The sequence below is a fragment of the Labrus mixtus genome, chromosome 15 (assembly GCF_963584025.1).
Source record: "Labrus mixtus chromosome 15, fLabMix1.1, whole genome shotgun sequence".
Classification (NCBI taxonomy): domain Eukaryota; kingdom Metazoa; phylum Chordata; class Actinopteri; order Labriformes; family Labridae; genus Labrus; species Labrus mixtus.
Genome location: NC_083626.1, coordinates 11,389,674 through 11,411,771, shown reverse-complemented (window position 1 = coordinate 11,411,771; position 22,098 = coordinate 11,389,674). Strand labels below are relative to the sequence as shown.

General features: G+C 40.5%; 1 protein-coding gene across 2 annotated transcripts in view; it reads left to right on the top strand.

Annotated features, from left to right (window-relative positions):
- LOC132989176 (forkhead box protein J3-like) overlaps nt 1–22,098 on the top strand; it is a 125,185-nt gene that overhangs the window by 3,265 nt on the left and 99,822 nt on the right. For both annotated transcript variants that reach the window (XM_061056593.1, XM_061056592.1), the window contains exons 2-3: nt 8,382–8,505; nt 9,163–9,643. In XM_061056593.1, coding sequence (XP_060912576.1) covers nt 9,278–9,643 — 366 coding nt within the window. In that variant the 5' untranslated portion in view covers nt 8,382–8,505; nt 9,163–9,277. The remainder of the gene's footprint in view (nt 1–8,381; nt 8,506–9,162; nt 9,644–22,098) is intronic.

Sequence of the window (22,098 nt, the reverse complement as noted above, 5' to 3'; positions counted from 1 at the left end):
TACAAGATAGTACAACTCATGCATTAACAGTATAACAATGACAAAAGTTACTTTTAAGAAGAAACAATATAATTCTGTGTGATGGGTAGTTCCTTGACTCTGGACAAAAATTAGGTACACAGTATTACTGTACCGTTTTTTTTTTTTATCCCGTTTCGGTTCCGAATTAAATGTACTTGAGTCACAAGTATTGGGGTAGCTGGCTGTCTTTGTTCCAGGCACCAATCTCTTGATATAAGGATTTTGTGAAAAATCAAGAGAGGATTTGAATGGGCAAATCTACTTGAGCTCTATTGGATGGGAAAGGACTTTGTTATTTCTTGACATCAGAGACCTCGAGAAGCTCAGTTAGCTCCTCAGCCACTTTCTGTGAATAAAAAAGTGGCGTTCCTGAAGCCGGACATAGCTGTTTAGCTGACAGACCTTGCCTAAATCATCCCCATTAAGTGCTGTTTTATCACTAGATGCTGATAGATTTTTTTTCTGCTCATGTCTTGGCCAACCAAAGGGTGAAATAGACAAGATGTAGCTTTCTAGATGTGACATGCTCTTCTAGGGACCTCCACTTCAGGTTTACTGTTTTACTAACAATACATCACCAACAACTGTGTAGGCAGTAATTACAGTATAAGAAAACATTCATGTCGCTGTCATTCTTAAAAATATTAAAGTAAAAATCAAAAAATATAGACAGTACCTCTAAATAATTTGTTAACAGTATAAATATTGCAAAGCGATACATAGCACATTTATTGGACATATACAATGAAATTGATGAACTTATATACAACAATCTTTTTAATGGTCATCGATTGGATCATGAGAAAAACAACCGTGACCAACAAAACGGGCATTCATTGGACCCTCACAAGACATCTTGAGGACCTCGATTTTGCAGATGACATCAGCCTCTTGTCCCATCAACACCAACACATACAGTCAAAACTAGCACGACTCTGTGGAGAGGCAGCCAAGACTGGCCTGAGGATAAACGAGACAAAGATAGAAAACATGCAAATTAACAATAAGCAGGAATCTCTGGTTCACCTACAGGGAGAGAACATCAAAGAAACTGACCACTTCACATATCTGGGAAGCATAGTCAGCAAAGATGGCGGATCAGATCAGGACATCAAGAGCTGAATAAACAAAGCAAGACATGCCTATAACACACTGCGACTCATCTGGAACTAAAAGGCTTTTTGCCTCCATAACAAGATCAGGATATTCAATACCAACGTCAAGGCAGTCCTCCTATATGGATCCGAGACATGGAGAGTGACCTACACCACCACCAACAAACTCCAGACCTTCACCAACAGGTGCCTAAGACACATCCTGAGCATCAGATGGCCTGACAGGATAACCAACAACAATCTGTGGGAGAGAACAGACCAGAAGCCTATTAGCCAGGATGGGATGAAGAGAAAGTGGGGGTGGATTGGACACACTTTAAGAAAATCAACAGACAACATCACAAGGCAGGCACTGGACTGGAATCCACAGGGGAAGAGGAAAGTGGGGAGGCCAAGACAGACTTGGAGAAGATCAGTCGAGAGTGAAGCCAAGAAAACTGGACAAACATGAACAAGCTGAAGAAAACTGCTCAAAACCAAAAGGGGTGTGGTTGCTGTCCTATGCGCCACTTAGGAGTCTAAATGAACAAGAAGAAGAAGATATACAAGAAGCTTGTTCTTTACATTATATGAATATAGTCATGTATTTAAGTGACTGGTGTTTTATGGGTAATTTTCAATATACAACTGAATTAACTATTTATGATGGCCTAGATTTTTCACATCACATCGTTCACCTGTGCTCCTTCTACAGCTCAGTAGTACAAAACTTTCTGTTTAACCTGCAGTGTGGACAACATCTGTTAGCCTAAGCTACACTCACAATCAGTGTTGGGCATGTTACTGAAAAATAGTAACTAGTTAGTTCTATCAAAAAGTAACTGAGTTACTAATGGAGTTACTGCTTCATAAAAGTAACTAGTAACTTGGGAAAGTAACTTTAGTATTTTTTTGTTTCAATCCTCATATTTATGTTCACATTAGTGTCGCTGTGGCAGAATTGAGCGGTGCCAACTGCAACATTTCAAATAACACTAGTCATTTTCAATATGTAGCCTAGGTATTTAACCAGTCCTCTAAAGGCCACAGACTCAACAGTTGATATGAAGCACTTCGCCATCAATATACCTGTTTATCAAGTCCGGATTAAAGATCGTGGAGCTGGCTGTTTTAAATCAACTTGTTTATTTGAAGGCTCTCCTCCTTGATCTGCCGAGCTAACGTGAGCTGACCGGGCTCTTTGACAGCTAGTTTAGTAGAAGCGTGTTGTTTAGCTCTGTGTTTCTTTCTCGTTTTCCTTCCTGCCCATAGACTACAGCTCACTGCTATATTCTTGTCATTTAACTACAGCAGGGAAAATAATGTTGGTGTTTCCGAGACAGAAAGCTCCCAGTTCAATGATCACCTGCCTGTGTTTGTTTACAACACGCAACGTTCTTTCTCCCAGGATGCTGCTGTGCTGACGTTAACGGAGCCTCGTGCCCTTGCTGTCGTCTGTTTCACATAAAGGAATGAGTAACCAGTGCATTCAAATGTCAGTAGCTGTAACAGAGTTATTGAATCTGGAAAGTAATTTGTTTCTAACATTCATGGCGTAACAGTTAGTCCCAACACTCACGATCCCAGACAGACAATTGGCTCAATGTTTCATTTCGCTGCTGTATCTGTTTCGTGAATCTAAAGGTTTGATTATGCTTTCAACAAACAAACCCTCTTTTGAAATACCTCTAAGTGTGTAATTTTTTGTCTTGTCCCCAAGGAAAATACACATAATTTAAATTCAAATGCAGCAAACCCATTTATCTTGTCAAAATCCTCTTTGATTCGGTTAGAAAAGCATTGCTTTGATTTGAAAGAGAAATTTGTGAAAGAAAAAATCAGGGATGATAACTTTTAAAAGACAGTCATTTGGAATAAACTCAGTACTGAGCTGCCATTGACAAGAGTTCAGTGCTAAGCCTCTATTGTGAACATGATGTAAAGCCTGTGTCTTACTCAAACTGATAGGGTTGTGTACCTTCTTGGTTTTATTTTAATGAGTAACAATTCTTAGCCAATTTTCATGTCAAACAGTAATTATAAACAAGATTTAAAACTAGAAAAAAAAAACTTGAAAAAAGTAAATTACTCTTCTTTATAAAGCGCAACAAAATCTAAGACATGCCTCCAAGCCAGTGCCTAGGTTTTGGATTGTTGCTTTCATTATTAATGCCATTCACAATCCCAAGTTTTTTGGTTGTTGCAGTTGGGCTCTTATTTTTGCTGTAAAGTAATGATTTTTTAAAGAAGAATAGTCCTTGCTGAATAGGGAATGTAGTTTGAGTTGTTGTGACGCAGAGCTGAAGCCCCCTTTACTGTGCAAATCATGTTTTTACAAACAACACCCTGTCCGTCTCTTGGGACCAATCGTTTGGGGAGGATGCTGAAATGCTGCACTCCTATGTTTTATTTATGACAAAATATGCCTTTTAACTCCACTGTTGTCAGAATCTGGAATTGTGATAGCTCTTTCTTAGCTGGCTGTGCTAAGCCTTCTGGGTTGCTAACTGCCTCTACCTTGGCAGATTTTTTCAGATTTAGTGTTCATTTTGGGCTTACAGCGAGTTAAATGTTTTATTCCAAGCCTTTAGGAATTCAGAGGAAACTACTGATTTCCTCACCTTCTTTCAATCAGATTTGGTTTCACTGATGTCATAGAACAATCATCTCCCTATTTCTGTGTAACTCTTTTTTTCCACTTATTTTTCCTTTCAAGCATTAGTTTCCCTGACCACTCGTTTTTGAAGCACTAAGGACACAAAATGTATTTCAGTTTTAAACGGTGCATTACATGGATGCCTCTCCAGGTCTCCTTTTAGGACAAGTAGACAGTATCAGATGATAATTGCTGAACCCAACTCCAATGAGTGATGAGCAAGCAGCCATCATAAGAGCAGCTGATTTGCCTTTATATCTTATAATCTAACCTTTTCAGGGAGATGTTTTCTGGTGCTGAGGCAGAAAGGAATTAAGACATTCAATACTGCCTTTTGGAACTTTTCCTCGTTGCTTTGAATGGCCCACGCTCCTAGACACGACAGCGCTCCCTATGCCTACAGACTTTTTTTTGACACGTAGCCTTACCTCTATTCTTCCAAGAAACCCTCTCTGCTCTGCACGCTCTCGGTGGCTATTTTGTCAGTACTTAATTTTATTTAGAAAATATTTTGAAGCCTCTTTCTTTTGACTACCTCTCCCTCCTTCTCTCACCCATCCCCCGTCACTCCATTGAAAGTTCTCTATTAAAATGCAGAACTGTAAAACCTCCTCTCTTTCTAAAAGCCTGCTAGCAGCAGGGGACTGATAGCTGGTAGTGATGCATACAGCTGAGTGAGTGCATCACAGCTACACAGTCTAATGGATGAATACATTCAATCACACACAGACCCTCAACTCTTTTAAAAAGGGACAATGTTATCAGTCATGAAAGCTCCAACGACAACACGAATAGCGATGTATTTAAATTCTTGGGAGGAGATAAATGTTTTGTTCTTAAATTTCCAGATCCTTTATCTTCTTTTTACATTAGTTCTTACAATTTTCTTCAGGCGGTGCAAGTTAATATCTCACAACTTCTAAGTTAACTTTTTACAATTTATGAGGTTCAAGAGGCAAATCTGAGATGCCACATACTCTCTTTCATGCCAGAATTTGAATCACACTTGATACCCACTTATATTGTCCAAAAAAATAATCTCTCAAAATGTATGTACCTGAGCTCATTCATACGACAAGTGTTCAAAAATATTTGATCAAGCACCGCTTGTCTCTATGATCAGATCAGCTGCCAGAATATTCACATATCCACTATATTTATTTGCTATTTAACTGCAGCACATTTAAATCTACCTGGTAGTAAACGTTTTTATGTTTACTGACCACAGTCATTTGGACACACTATTTGGTAAAGTTAAGTAGGCTATATGAGCACCCAATTATTGAATTTCAGTTTTCGAGTTTTCTACTGCTCTAACAATGAGATCCTCTTTCACTAACAATTTAATAAATCATCATGAACTTTACTTTAAAAGTTGTATTTCTAAACCTGAAAGTCATACATCTATGAATAGGAAAGGATAACAAGCTATTAATACTTCCATTTCCTTCTGAATCGTTCTAATTGTTTTCATAGTGACATTATTTCTGATAATTACAGTGACATGTTATTTTTCATACAGAAAACTGTACGATGTATGCAATGTCAGGGCTTACATTTCTCCAGACCTGAGTAGGCTGTGTGCAGTTAATATGTGGGGTATACTTGTAAGGATGTTTTAGTGCAAGTATTTTTCACTGAAATGAAAAAAAAAAAAACCTGCAGGAACATCTTTCGTTCTTTGTATGTTGCTCATTTAGTACACTTTAATAACCATGAACCTCCTCAGTACAAATCACTCAGTTCAGAGAGGTTAGCACTAAACCTCTCATAATATGATGAATGCATTTCTATAAAATTGAATTTCCCCTCGCCGGATTAATAAAGTATATCTCCTACTTCTTCTATGAAGTAAAGCAGAGTTAAAGGCTATGTCCCAATTAAGGGGCTGTTGCCTTTGGAGTGTGCATTTGAAGGCCGATTACATCACAGCAGTGTGTCGAAGGCTGTCCCATTTCGAAGGCTCCTTCAAACGTGGCCGTCAAATGCATCCTTCTTTCTCCAGCTTTTGAAGATTCATTGCGTGCCATTTAAAAAAATAATAATTGTAAACCGTTATCGATAATCAAACTCTGATATTAAAATTAGTAAATACAATTACAGACCAAGCATTAGTTAACAAAAGAAACAAAACACAACAGAATGGAGGCATAAAAATTTAAATAGTTACCAAAAAAAAAAAAAGGGGAATCCTCCATAGACCAGACGGTCTCATTTGTTGTGTCTATCCGAGCAAGCAGGGCCCCCTCTCCCCAGAAGCCAAGTCATGCCTCTCCTTTTCCTCTCTCCTCTCTTCCTATTACTCATCATTCCAATCCATCACCGGGCTAGCAGTGCGAAAGCTTCAACGTGCTGACAGCGCAGCAGGTCAGGGTTTGAGGCGGGCTGATTTGCAGATTGAGCCTTCTTTTTAATGAGAGGAAAATAAGTACATGTAGTTCATTGTCTTGTGTGTCACCATCCCCAGCCACCTACCCGCTACCAATAAAACTATCAGTGCTAGCTTCCCTTCAGTGAGAAAAAAGGTGCACTAATTAAGATGGCTTCCTGGGATTTGGGAGAGAAGGGGGCGGGGCGATAGGGCTTCTCCCACAGCGCCAGAGAGTTAGGAGGATATGGGGGTGGTGTTGTGCAAGAGGCCTCATATCTGCTCGGCTTATTCGGCTTGCCGAGTCTTTGGCTACGCATTTGTTTCTTTTTTCTTCTTGTAATTAAGCAAGCAGGAAAGGAGCGCTTCCTTTTTTCCTTCTGGCTCTCTCGGGGATTTGTGGAAAGAGAGACAGAACGGTTTGTGTTTTTCCTGGTGGAAAGGCTCATTTGAAGTTCTCCTGCCTTGATTATATACAGTGAGAATTCAATGGAAAGGCGTGGGCCAATAAGGTCTTTGTTGTTCAAGGACAAACCAAGGTAGCTGAATGGGATGGTATATGACGGTGTGATGTAGAATTCTTTATCTTTAGTAGTATGAATTCATCCTGCTATTATTAACTATTCACTGGCTATGGTCCTCTCCGTCCATCTTTTTGTATGGTACTCATAGCTTTACCTGAATTTTACTGAATTTAGGACATATACCATCCAGGGTCACCAATCTCCAGACAAGGCAATGTTTCTTTGTTGAATCAGAGTTTTGCCTGAATGCAAAATCTTCACTCCAACTAGAGCCGTTTTCACATATGCACTCAGGATAATAACTAGATAATTACGGGAGGACCGCTCCGGAGAGTCTCCCGACCTGGCTGTTAGCATGTTCTCCTCACAGCTGGAGACTGTCCCTGTCAGAGGGGAGGGGGGTCGAGACAAGACATGACGTGAAAAAACAACAACGCAGAAGTAGCGGACTAAGCAGCAGAGTCCGCTACACAACGCTATAATGACAATGTTTGCCTTTATATCAATGCTCTGTATAATCCAATGGAATGACAACGACAAAAGAGCGGAGAACAACATACTGACGAACAGAAAACATCACGCAGCAGTTTAATTGTGTGCACGTAGTTGGCGTGTGCAGACACTTTATGCACCGTGCAGCAATAACCGTATACAAACGTCACTCTCCCTCTTATTGTTCTCCGGGAGAATCTGCTGCTGCATTCTCACATCAGCCCAATCGGACATACTGCAGAAAAAATACTAGGTTGCCTGGCCGGAGAAACTCCAGGTGAAGTCAGTGTAAAAAAGTTCAGCTGTTTGCGTTCACATATACAGCCCCATCGGGTAATCAGTTACAGGACATTTTTAGTCATGATGTGACAAATCTACTAACTTTCTGTGACTGACAGAACAATTGGTGAGTAAGTTCCCTCTTATGTACCGAATAATTACCTTTGTTTTGTTTTTCTGAATAAAACTATTTGCAAAAGCCCCTAAATTCCTATGACATGTTATGGAGCGTAGCATTAGTTCAGGCAGGCCATGGAGTCACGCTCTGTTATCATGCCAGCGTTTTGGTAACAGCTGATCTCACGCAGCCGCATCAGCTGATGGCCAGCTGATTTGCTTCGAAGCATCCTATTGGCCAAATAGTACATATGCTGCCTTATTTAAACTGCTCCCTCTGCAAGCAGCATTTGCAACCCTCTTCCTCCCCAGCTCCTCCTTTTCTGACTTAATCAATGTCATTGATGCTTGCTCTGTTGGGGTTTGCTGCTTATCTCCCTGCCTATAGCTCTCCTTGTATGCACGGGAAAGTCAGGAATGTGTGCTGTTCCTGCCTAATGCTTTCCATGTAAGCGCGTGGGAGGGCAGGGAGATCCCTCACAGAGCCATACCATATTTATACAAAGAAGAAAAGGGGACGAGCCTTTTGGGTCCTCCAGCGGGTTGAAATTCCTCTCGAGCTGCTTCCTCCATTTGGCAGGCACTTGTGAAAACAATTCCCCAGCTTTTAGTCACTCTGAAGATCCAATTGCCATTTCCACTTTGGAGGGAATGAGAGTGAGAGGCAATCCAGATAGACAGAACCCATAGAGAGAAAGAGAGAGGAGTTTTAATCAGGCTGGACAGATGCCGAGACCAGTTGAGCGGTTGTGTGATATTAATATCTTATGAAGGCTGTCTGGCAGCACAAGCTTACCGTCTTGTGTGGTTTTTGTGTTTGTGCTTTGCAGCAACAGCCATAGCATTGGCTAGAAGAAGGACCTGTTAAAATGCCATGGGGACGGACTCTCTCTTTCACTTCAGTGACTTCCTCAGATGCTTTGGCCCAAAGAAAGATGGAGAGGAATGGGAAGAGTAAGACACTTACCTCATACCTATTTTCCCAAACTGCTGTGCAATTACTAGAATCTACTGTTAGATTTAAGGTTATCTTAAAGGCTTTATATGCGTCATCCAGCAGTTGTTGCCCTTGAGCACCAGCATGAAACCAAAACAACTTGTGGTGCATTGTTGTGTTAGCTAATGCTAGCGATCTTTACTATGCTCATATCTTCACACTGCATGTAAATTTACCTGACTGTGATCTAGAAACACAGTTAAGCAGTGAGTACAGTATGTTATTCTTCTTTTCTCTAGTCCCTCAATTAAACAACTTTTATACACGAGGGGAGGAGTCAGCCTGCCGTCCGGGCGATGTAAACAAACTGAAGATAGGACTCTGAAAACTCACAGTCATGACTCAGAGTTATTTTCAGAGGATATACTTGATTTCTATTACATTTAAGTGTGAAAAACATATAAAGCCTTTAACAATAGCTATCATTGAAGATCATATTTGGACACAGTACTTCAGACTAAGTGATGAACGTGTCAAAATGTTTAGTTTTCCGTTAAACACAGCTACATTTGGAAAATCATGTGCAAGTTATTAATCTGTGTGTTTGCCAACTCAACTTTCTGTACGTTCAAGGAGATGAATAAGCATAGTAATCATACCTCCTGCTCTTCTAGACATGAGCCAAGGCTGATGCTCAGAATCCAATCAGTGAGCCAACAGGAGATCCTCCAAACGCCGCGTCGCTGAGCCTCTCAACCTTACCCTCTGACCTATTAACACACAGGCACCATGACCTCAGAGCTAGAGAGCAGCCTGACCTCAATGGACTGGCTCCCACAGCTCAGCATGAGGGCAGCCATCCAGAAGGCAGATGCTGGACTGCATTACGGCTACCACCATGGACACCACCTCCACCACCATAGTCATCATCACGGGCAAGGACCTGGCAAAAAGATCACACACCTGGACCCGGGAACAAAACTTGACCAGGAGGAGGCTGCTCAGCATAGAGACGGTAAACCACCCTACAGCTATGCCAGCCTCATCACTTTCGCAATCAATGGCTCACCCCAAAAACGGATGACCCTCAGTGAGATCTACCAGTGGATCTGCGACAACTTCCCCTACTACAGAGAGGCAGGCAGCGGCTGGAAGGTAAGAGAGAAGATGTATATGTGATATGGAGTCATATAAGTCACAGTCACTGCAGATGTAAATTAGCCTAACCCCCAATTCACACATACTCCGTGCGCGCCGCGGTCCGTCAGCGCCACGGTTTTGCTCCGTCGGACGGCTCGCGTCCATTCACACTGGATCCGTTTCTGGGACGTCAGCGCACCCATGACACATCACAGGAGAACTACAAAATCCCGCGGGAATAAAGAGAGAAACATGCAAACAACATGTTGCTTTGTCTTTCTGAGGATGATTTGGTGTTCATGCTGTGTGAGAATTAGAAAGAAGTTGTGGACACCCTGTGATTCTAATCCTTCAAAATGACAGACAGCTTTCAGATTTTTCTGTCATTGTTAAAAAAATCCTGTCAAAGACGGAACATTTTCGGTTAAAGCGATCTCTGGGTGTGAGGTGTGTTATGATTAATTTTAACCTCCCTGATTGGCTCGGAAGAAGATCTGGGATGCCCCTAGTTGAAACCGTAAATATAAACACGTGTTCAATATTAACTTCAGTTGGGCTCTCCTCTCTCCCGTCTTGTGTCTCTCTCTAAACCGCAAGTGGCATGCCAAGTAGAGTGAGTCGCTGAAGCCCGCCCCTCCCTCTCCCTCTCATGTCTCGAAAATCGAGGAAGTAGCAAATATTTGATTTAACAAGTAGGTGTCGCGAAAATGTATTCAGTTTGCAAATTTATCCAAGATAATTTCACTCGGCTGACTGTTTTATCATCCACTAACGACGGTCTCAATTCGATCGTGTTTCATTACAGTGTGTGTGGGACTGGGGTTGGTGATTCGCACGTTCATTGAACGTACTGCGGCAGACCTGATTCTCTCTCTCCCTCGGCATCAGTCAGTCAGTGATTCGTACTGAACCACCAAGTCAACTCCCCCGCGTGTACTGTTCAGCCATTGATTCGTTTACTGAACTTATTACACAGAATGGTCAGGAGCGCCAGCTGCCAGAGTCGCTCAATCCCACCCCTCTCCTCCCCTCCCTCGTCTTCTTGAAGTAGGAAGTATTGCCTGCCAACTATTGTATTTAATAATTTGCTGTTGTGAAAATATAACTGACTGTTATAGCAGCTTTCAGTCTGCAAATTGTAGCTTTATCCAACTAAATTCTCAGCTCATTGGCTTATTATTCACAAACGGCCGTTCTCAGTACGATTGCGAGCAGAACTAAACGTTCGGCCGTGTTTCAACTCATTGAGTTCTGATTCGCAGTCAGAGCTCCGGTTAAGCACTGAACGATTAAGTGAACAAATCTTTTTACTGAACTGATTCAATACAATGAAAAGAACTGCTTTTCCCATCACTAGTAAAATAAATTGTCACGGTCGAGTTTAAAAACGAAGGTGGACCCAATTGCAGATACTAAGAAAACTATTTATTTTAATAAAAAGGCAAACAAAATTTACAACATAGAAATCCAAAATGTCCAACTAAAAAATTCCACAAAGATCAAAAAACAAAAGGAGCACGGGGAATCACAAGGACAACTGACAAGAGGCAACTGACATTCAAAAACTAACACAGGGAACCTCTGACGTACGGCAAAAAACAATGATCTGACACAGAAGGGAAGAAAAACAGAGACTAAATAGACACAGGGGTAATCATACACAGGTGAGACTAATGACACAGATGAAGACAATGAGGGCAATCAGACACAGAGGCAGGAATAAACACAAGACAAGAAACACTGAGGACAACTACAAAATAAATCATGAAACATTGAAGACACAGAGAAACTCAAGAATGTAACATCAAGACACACTACAACATAGAGAAACACTAGGATAACAGATTACAAAATAAAGCACTTTAGATTAAACTAGGAAAGATAGATAACACACATGGGAAACAAGCAACACCAGGGAAGAATGAGAACTAAAACAAATATGAAATCTAAACTCTGAAATACAAACCTAAAACAGATCAAATCATGACAGCAATTCATATAAACCTGAAACTTCTTGTATCAAATGATTGTGTTAGTGTTTGACTAAACGCTGTGTATTGTATATTTCTCATCTGAATAGCCTAATTGCAAAACCTAAGAATTGAACTCTTACATATAAGGTCCTGTCTCCGTCTTACAGCCCCCAATTGTTATTATGCCACATGAAGCCTTTTTCTCAGTGAGTCTTATTATTATTGATTATTTAAATCCCCTGGCGTGCCAATTAGTTATGATCTGTTAATGTTCTGTATTCTCAAAGGGTCAACTGTCACATGCACACGCACACACACACACACCAGGTTCATAGGCTACACATTTTTTTTTTTCAGAGGCTAAAAGTTGTATTTAGCATCCTCCTGAGATTTTCCTGTCCTCTTAAAATAAATGTTTTTAGTTTTTGTTTAAATTTCTATCAATATTTTCAATATTCCTGTGCGCATGGGAACATTTACTGATGTCAGCCTCTCTAATCTTTAAAGTAAATTGATAAATTACACACAAATATAACACACAACAAAAAAAAAGAATCACCTAATAGCTCACGCTGCTCAGCATTATTTAAAAAGCAATGTAGTCTACAGGGTTCGTTTGAGGTGGAGCGTAATGTACAATCCATTTTAGATGCCATATTTTTACTAACAATAAATCTGTGGATGTCTATTTGTCTGTCTTAACAGACATTGCACTAATATGACCTAATAATTATCCAACAAAGCCTGATTTGTTAAACTGTAAGTCCACACTGATTTGAAAACGTGCGTACACGAGCTGAGAACTCGTGTTTGTCAAAAGAGGCTGGGTGATGTGGCTGAGACTCTTGAGCAAGGAGGTGGAAGGCACTGGAAGGGAAAAAGCACAAAAGCAAATGAGTCGAAGGAAAAGTCACTGAAGAGTTGCCAAAAGGTCACACAAAGCAAATAAATCACTACAGTTGAGCCCAACACCTATAGGGCTATAACACATGAAGAGCGGAGAAAATCTGGCAACATGGAAGAGTGAAACCAGGGTTTTTAAGCAGCCACTCATTAGGGTGAAATGAGTTGCAGGTGTGTGTGGGGAGCTCCAAGAAGCCACATCCAGCCTCTGAAAACACAGGGTAGAGCCACAACAGCACCAAAAGGTCGTCGTCAGGACCACAGAGAGGGAACCAGGAGAACCAGGAGCAGGCTGGACTGCTGCTTGGGCCGACATTAGCCTGGCTCACACTGCCTATAAAAAGCGTTCCTTTTTTTATAGGTTTCGATACAGATCATCAGTGCAGCACTTTTCTGAATCATTGTATCCATACATCTACAATTGCATCAACTTTCCTATATCCTGCAACAACTTCTACATCCTTCTCTTTCACCAACCGCCGTCCGTTGGAGTTTTCAAATGAAACTTTATTAACATTTGTCAACGCTCCTTTCCGATTTCACTCGTACAGTGTGAGCTCTCAGGTCGTGCCAAACAATCGGTTCATACAGTGTGAGCTGGCATGCCACCCCGACTTTTATACAATTGTAGAAAAATCACACAGCAAGCCTATAGCACCCTATATACACTGGGTAATCAGACGCAGGTGAGACTTGCATGATACAGGTGATGACAATGGGTACTTCTCAAGTCTTTTATTTTTCGTTTCCTCGCTCCTCGAACCGGAAGTCATTCCGTGCCGCCATGTTGAAGGACGTCTCAAGTCTCTAATTTCAGCAGCGAGGAGCGAGAATCGAGGATTAAGGAAATAACTCTGAGGAGCTAAGATCGAGGTCATGAGACCAGCCTTCCTGGAGGTCTTTTTACTGACAGAGGCGCCCCCTTATCAAATATCACTCATTGATTGGACGCTGCAGCGGATCGTACTTCAATGAAACTTATCAAGATCAGGGGAGTTTAATAACGGAGAAAAGATATGGAGTTAGATCAGTCTCAATGTTCATGAATGCACCCAGAAGGATTCACAAATGCATTTTGTGATTTATATATGAATGACTCTATCCACTAAAATATTTTTCAATGCACATTCTATATAAATCTAATAAGAAATCCACATATAAAATAATAATAAGGTTCACAAACATATTTCTGATTCACGCACAAATATTTATTGTTTTATATGTAATAGAAATCCACAAATATGATATACACATATTTAAAAGTATCTGCAATTTGCATCAAAAAAACATTTGGATCTTGTTACATTTATATAAAAACTTTTCAATCTGCATTAACTGTTTTTCATGTGTGAACCTCACTACATTTGTTTGTGGGATTTTTTTTTTTTTACATTGATTGTTATTGATTTTTATTATTTATTGAAGATCATTTAACACCCTAGTGCTCTGACATTTGCAGCATTAACTATAGGAATAAATAGAATAAATTACAAATTAAATTAAATCAAGAACAAACAAACAAACCAAAAGAAAAAAAACAGACAATACAAAAAAAAACAGCCATCATCATCTTATGTAACGGAAGCAGACATACACAAGAATGAAAAGCACAAACTTGCGAGGCCCATGACTTTCACTTCATCTTTCGATTAAATCTCTACTAAAGGTCCTTGTCTCCCTGTATCTTTTTGTCACCTCTTCTTATCTACCACCTGCCTAACTCTTCTTCCTGCCATGGAGGGGAGAAAAAGAAAGAAAAAGGAAATTCCACTAATTCAGCTCGGGGTTAATGGGATTACCCCAGTCCAAAGCATACCTGCCCTTCTTTGTAAAGTTCCTAAGGGATGGGGGTTGATATAATAACAAGGTGAACCATATTCTCTCGAATAGACCCTCATCCCCCTTTACGTATTCTGTCAATCTTTCTAAGGGCAGGACTCTATTCATTTCTTGGAGCCACTGAGTAACTGAGGGAAGCCTATCATTTATCCACTGCTTCAAAACACATCTCCTGGCCAGCAGTAGGAGTTTGTCACATAGCATAAAATTGGATCTACTCAGGGACAGTGTTTTGGAGGGTCAGCTCAGTATGAAGAGACCTGGGTCTTTGGGAATCGTCAATGAAAGAATCTTACCCAGTTCGAGTGCTATGTTACTCCAAAATTTTGGAGATCTCTGAGCACGTCCAGAAATTGTGAATGTATGTCCCGATCTCTATCTTGCACTTAATGCAGAGAGGGGATGTCTGATTATTAATTTTATTGAGTATATAAGGCGTTATATGGGCTCTGTGGAGTATTTTATACTGAGTTTCTCTCATTCGGTTACATATGAAAGTGGTTTTGGTAGAAGCTATCGCTATCGCCAGTCATCCTCAATATAGTTATTGCCTAGATCACACTCCCATTTGACCTGACTTATGTCAGAGGGATCCAAGGAGTTAAACAGCGAGTAGGAATGTGTAAGACAATGTTTTGTATCTCTCCGCTTTAATAAAAATAAATCTATGTCACTAAAGCAGGGAGATCCTTCACTTTTGATTGGATAAAGTGGCGGACTTGTAGGTACACAAAAAATTGTTCTGAAGAAATGTTAAATTGATTTTGAAGTTGCTGAAAGGACATCAGTGCGTTGTCCTTGTATAGGTCCCCAACAACCCTAATCCCTTTTGTGTGCCAAATATAAAAAATACTGTTTCTGACCCCTGGGGCAAAATCTACATTCCTAGTGAGTGGGATTTATGCAAATGATGGAATGTCTTTCTCCAAATATTTTTTCATATCTTGCCAGACTCTCATAGTGTTGCGTATTATAGGATTAGCCTTAATTTCAGAGGTCATATTTTTTCTATCGTCGTTTGTCAGTTTACTAAGTAAAGAGAAGGGAGTGGGATACCATTCATCCATGCTTGTTTCTGAGTTTAAGTGAGACTGCAGCCATTCCCAAATTATGCGGGTATGGCAGGCTCAATTATAAAACCTCAAATTGGGAAAGGCTAAGCCTCCTTGTTCTCCAGGCAGTTGTAAAGTTTTCATCTTAATCCTGGGCTTTTATTATGCCAAATAAATCAAGAGAATGTCTTTTCCAGGTCTGAAATTTCTCCCCTTGATATCCATAAAGGTAACATTTGTAGAGGATAAAGTAATTTGGGGAGTATGCTCATTTTTATCAAGCTAATCCTACCAATCCATGAGAGGGGGAGGTGATGCCATCTCTCCAGGTCATTTTTTACATTTTTAATAGTGGGTGCAAAATTAAGTTTCCAGAGATCTGCTGCATTGGGAGACACTTTTATCCCTAGGTAAGTAAAACCTGAGGTGGCTCATCTAAAGGAGAAATTTGCAAATGAGCTTGTACTGCCAAAATTTCCAAGTGGCATAGCTTCAGACTTCATGTGATTTACTTTGTAGCCTGATATTAAACCAAACTCATTTATAATTGACAGAGTAGCTGGGGCCGAGGTCTCAGGGCTTGTAAGAAAAAGCATTATGTCATCTGAAAAAAAGAAAATGTCATCTGCATACAATGTTATCTTGTGTGTAGTTCTACCCAAAGAGACACCGTGAATATCCTTACTGCCCCTAATACAGTTAGCGAGTGGCTCCAGCGTGAGGGCAAAAAGAAGGGGAGACAGTGGGCAGCCCTGCCTAGTTCCTCTATAAGGTGGAAAAGGAGAAGAGCGTACCCCGGTGGTCAAGACGCTAGCCTCATGGGAGTGATATATAGTTTTAATCCAGTTTATAAATTCCCTCCCCAATTTGAATCTATCCAGGGCCTCCCACATAAATCCCCATTCAACCCTGTCAAACGCCTTCTCTGCGTCTAACGATATAGCTAGAGTTCGATGATTCATTTGTGACGAGAACTGTATGACAATGATAAGCCTCCTCACGTTGGAATATGCAAACCGGTTCTTAATAAAACCTGTCTGATCAGCATTTATTCGTGAGGGCAGGTAAACCTCCAGTCTTCTGGCCAGCACTTTGGAGAGTAACTTGCTATCCACATTAATAAGGCTCACAGGTCTGTAGGAGCCACACTCATCTGGTGGTTTGTTTTTTGTGTGTTTGTGGGATTTTTGAGAATCAGATGTTCCTATCCAGCCAATCACAGTAATGGGATCATCTGCACATGCGGCGATTCGCCTAGCTGTCTGATTCAAGTCATCTTTATGGTATTTGGACTAGTACGAATAGTCTCTGTGATTGTCCTACTATAGATGGAAAGTTGTTCATCGTGTTGGGTATATTGACTGCGTGTGACGGTTTAACTGGTGTTGAACATAATGGTGATATTCCGGCCAATGTGTTGGGGGCGCAGCTTTTGAAGGACCCTTTGTTTACTATCGTAATCACGTTTAAAACCAAATAACATTCTTTCCTTTAAAATAAATAACAGTGCCAACATAGACATTGCACTGAACAGCAGCTAAAAGTAAGCAGACACAGAGAGTCCGGCTTGTTTCTTGAGGAGTCGGGCCGCTTATTATTGCACACAGAGCTCAAACTATACATACACCTGTAGTTAGTGATGTCCTGAAGGCCTCTCCGAACTGCTGTAGGGTCGAGCTACCCTGATCTCCTTTGTTAGCTTGTTTCTGGCCTGCTTATACAGGTCCCGGTCCCCACTCCTGTAGGCCTCCTCCTGGGCCTGACGCAGCTTTCTGATATTGGTTTGTTGTTGTTTGTGCAGAAGGGCCTGGTCTGCGCACATGTATCCTCAGAAAAGTAGATGTATGATGTCGCAGTGTCATTGAGTTCGTCAAGGTTTGCTGATTCAGCTTCAGAAACAGTCTAATCAATGCAGTCAAAGCAGGCCTGTAACTTCTAAATAAGACAGGTAACACTGAAGATAAATAAATACACATGGAATTAAAGCTTACATGAGGGATGAACAATACAAAATAAAACAGGAAATTACATTTAAACACTGAAATTAACAAAATATAAAAAATAACAAGAACAAATTATGATCATAGACTGTAAATATTAATGGACGAAGCCTGAGTGATGTCAGCCATCTGTTACAGCAGGGGGCTTCCGAGGCTCATCGTCGTCAGCTGCCATGCTGGAAATCCTGTCTCATCCTAACTATCAGTCAACCTAACAACAGGCTTAAAGCTGGAGCTGAAGCAGGTTTTAAGTGTCTTGACGAACCGTTTCACCGCGCCCACCTGTCAATTAGGTCAGCTAAGCGCCTAACTATGGATAACACTTATCGTTTTCAAAAATCAAATCGGAGCTGTTTTTAAAAAATTCACCCCCTGTACAGTGTGTGCCAGTGATGACAATTACTAATCAGACCTATTTTGTTTTTGTACCAGGCTGTAAACATGTTAATTTATGCTGTAAAAAAAACATTTTTTTTGCCTGTTGTGTGTATGTGACTTCAGATGTTCCTGGAGCCAGCCTCAAGTCGACACTTGACGAACTGCAGGATTTTGCACTTCCTCATTGGCTTCATTTTTGAAGAACGGAGGTTGCAGCTTGATTATGACACTCTGCAGCAATTAAAAGTAAAGTGATAGTTTCAGAGCTGTGTCTTTTTTTTAAAACTGCAAACTTTTGCTCAGAATGATCTGACTGAACACAGTGGGGATTGTTTTATACCAGCCATGGTCATCACAGGAAAAGTTACATAAGTCTGCTTCATTCCAGTTCAGTTGATTGCTGTCAGGTGTACACAGTAGGGTGCAGACACAGTGATTGTCTGGCTGCCAATTTCAGCAGACATCATCGGCTCACACACACACATACACACACACACACACACACACACACACACACACACACACACACACACACACTACTGAAAATACACAATTTGAAATGTGTGTTTTCTGAATGTACCGAAAAAAGCCTCATAAATACTCCACCATGTCTGCTATTTTCTCCACTCTAACCTGCCTGCACACAAACACACACACACACACACACACATGCTTGTATTTCCACATAGCGACTCCCACTCAGGTAGGCAACGTACGTGTGCAGTCTACTGATTATGCACAGGGAACTCAGCAGGAGGGGAGATGAGGGGGGAGATGGAGAAGAGAGAGGAGACTGTCAGAAAGCAGAGGAGAGTTTTACTACTCAGCACACGCACTCTTGTCTGCTCTGTATGATAATGTAAGAGTGCAGGAACAGCAGAGTTTAAACCAGGACGACATAGTAACACAACATGCACAAACACACACATATACACAAATATACATCACCTTCCATACAATCACGCACACACACACACACACACACACACACACACACACACACACACACACACACACACACACACACACACACACACACACACAAGGTTACACACTTCTCAGTGTATAAAAAGGCCAAACTACTTAACTGTTAAAGTCATGATGCTTTCCAAGGTAAGGAGAATGTTTAGAATCTGTAACCAAAAAAAAATGAAATAGCAAGTGTGAGCTTGACTAAACTTGAGTGGTGAGCAAACGGCAATGAATCAGACAACAGCAGTCGGGTGTTATTTTTTTACCACTGGAAAAGCTAAAGCATTATTTTGTTGTCATTACCAACCTCTTATTCTATCTGTCTGTATACACTGTGAGGCAGAAAGACTTGTTTGTTTGTTGATGGCCTGAAAGATTGTTACATTGTGGTTGCTGTGTTGGTTGGATCTTAAAATGGTGTACATGGTCAGAATCAGAAGAATCGTTGTGTTCTAGCAATGTAAAACACGAGTGACAAGATAAGATAAACTTACAGTTTTACAGCAGCAAAAAGCAAGGATAGCCAAAAAAGAGCACACATTGCACATGAAGTTGAAAATGTTATTGATAGATAACCAAAAATAGATAGATAGATAGATATTATTGCACCAGGTAAGTTCTGTATTTTATTGCACATAAGTATCGGAGGATATTATAATATGTTACATAATGTAATGTGATGATATTGCATGAGTGGTGAGTGTGAGTGACGAAGCCTGTTGCTGTAGGAGCTGCCCAGTGCTGTTACTGTACCATGCATAGGGTGGGAAACGTTCTTCAACAGAGATGATAGCCATTATCCTATCCGTCTCCCACCACTACTCCGGGTTGAGGGGGTAGCCCAGAACAAAGCTGGCCTTCTTCACAAGCTTGAATCGTACACTATGACACCAATATAATGCTGTTGCGGATGCAGTCTATAAGTATGAGGGGAGACGGAACGTTTAATGTTTTGTCTCCGCAAAAAATGTCTCTTTTGAAACTCAGTGCAATAAGAATTATTAACTCCTAACTCACCTTGACCACCTGTCCTGAAGTACTTATTTGGTGTTGTTTGTCTTTGACTTAGTAAACTCATGTTATTTATAGTTCATAGTCTACTGTGGGCTATCTGTTCTTCTTTTTGAATTGTTTTTATTTGTTTTTTCAATAATAGAAAACAAAGGTCATAATATACATTTAAACATATTGGTATGACCATCATTTGTAATATGACAACACAAACCAGCACAAAAATGTAAACATAGTAAAACAAAACAAAATAGTAAAATGTATGTGCTCTGTCAATTTAGGAAAGAGGTAGAAATAACATTAAAGTAAACAAAAGAAAACAAAGAATAATAAAATATATAATAATAATAATAATAAAAGGGGGGGGGCTACGCTAGGTTGTTAGCGGCAAATTCTTTATCAAAGTAATTGAGGAATGGTTGCCAAATCTTTTGGAATTTCTGAGTGGAGCCACGTGTGGTGTATTTCAGCTTCTCATGTTGTATACTTTAGAGATGCTTCCCTTTGGATAAGGATCCATATCTAATATTTTCCCAATACAGCATGAGGGTGGGGTGGATGGGAAGGATAGAAAGGTCTGACGTGTAAAATCTCGGATTTGGAGATACCTGAAGAAATGCGACTGAGGGAGGTTGTATGCTCTCACCAACTGCTCAAAGGGGGCAAACACCTTATTGTGAAACAAATCTCCCACACACTTACCCGCCCGAGACCACTCCTGAAATGCAGAGTCTATCAACGAAGGAGGAAAAGTAGGTTTGAAGTGATTGGCATGTATGCAATAGCCTCTTTGAATTTAAAGTGGAGTCGAAGCTGTGTCCATATCCTCGGCGAGTTTCTCACAGTTGGGTTATTTGTGCAATAAGACTTGCTTAGAGGGAGAGGAGCGCATATTAAGGCAGCTGGAGACATAGGTTGAGATGAAAGTGTTTCCATTAGGGACCATACCCTGTCTTATATGTAGACATCCAGTACATAATTTTATGAATATTGGAGGCCCAATAGTAGTACAAAAAATTCGGCAAGGCAAGGCCTCCATCTCTCTTCTGTAGTTCCAGGAATTTCTTTATGTATACGTGGGATAGTTTTATTCCAGATATACGAAGAGATGTGCTTATCTAGTTCCTTAAAAAATTATTTAGGAATGAAGACAGGAATTGTCTGGAAGAGACTCGAAATCTAGGCATAATGATGATTTTAATAGAGTTGATCCTTCCTGCTAGGGATAGGGGCAGATTTGACCATCGGCTCAAGTTATCCTTAGCCTTTTCTAAGGCTGTCTTAACATTGAATTTGAATAGGTCCTTGTAGTCTCAAGTCACACAAACACCTAGATATGTAAAGGAGTTTCGGACAAGGTTGAAGGGGTCTAAATCTTGAGCCGCCTGACTGACTGGGAAGAGTAGACTTTTTGTAAAGTTGATTTTATATCCTGACACATCACCAAAGTTTGATATAACATCAAACAACAGATATGGGCATCTAAAGAAATAATGGCTTCAGAGGCCTAGGTAGTTTTAGATGTATAAAGAATGTTAAATAGCCGGCGCAGGTTGACAAATGATTTATTATTATTTATTTATTATTTATTTATTATTTATTATGTCTTTATGGATTATTATGGGCATGCATAGGGTGGGAAACTTTCTGAATAGCTAGGGATTTGGTAGTATCTTTTATACTAACTTAAAGTCCTCGTCAAAAAAAGTTTTCCACTTGTTGGAAAGATGGAATAAAACAAAAAATGACATGATTTACAGAAAAATAATTTTAGTGGATTAGTCATTTAAGTGATTTACAAAGCTATATACAGTATATTCTTTATTATTTGCCGACCTTTTCTTTTCCATTCAATCAGAATATAGGTAATTATGGGACATACTTATTCACGTCGGCATTATGTGATTATTTAACTATGCGGGCCTTCCCATTATGTACCACCTGAGAAATACAGTTTTGACCTGAACCCTCACCAAATGGCGTGTTGCAGTCTGAGCCCATTACCAAGCTGCTCTCTTGCGACCCTGGTCACGTTGGGCTAGCTCCCATGAAACAAGGCTAATTGCCTGCAAATTATCAAGGCCTACTGTAATGCTGTAAAGGGCAGCACTACTGCCATGGCCTTTGGCCTTTGGCCTTTGGCTAGTGCCACATGTCACAGACAATCACCTGATATGAATCAGAGCCGGGCCATTATCTTGTCTCCGATCCTTCCCTGCCTTCTCTGTGGGACATCGACGATTGAGCACAGCGGAGGCCTGTGCACAGTGTCTGTCAAGTGTACTTACGTTTACGTAGAAAGGCTGTTGTCATTGCCTCCTTGAGCAGTTATGTGGCTGTAG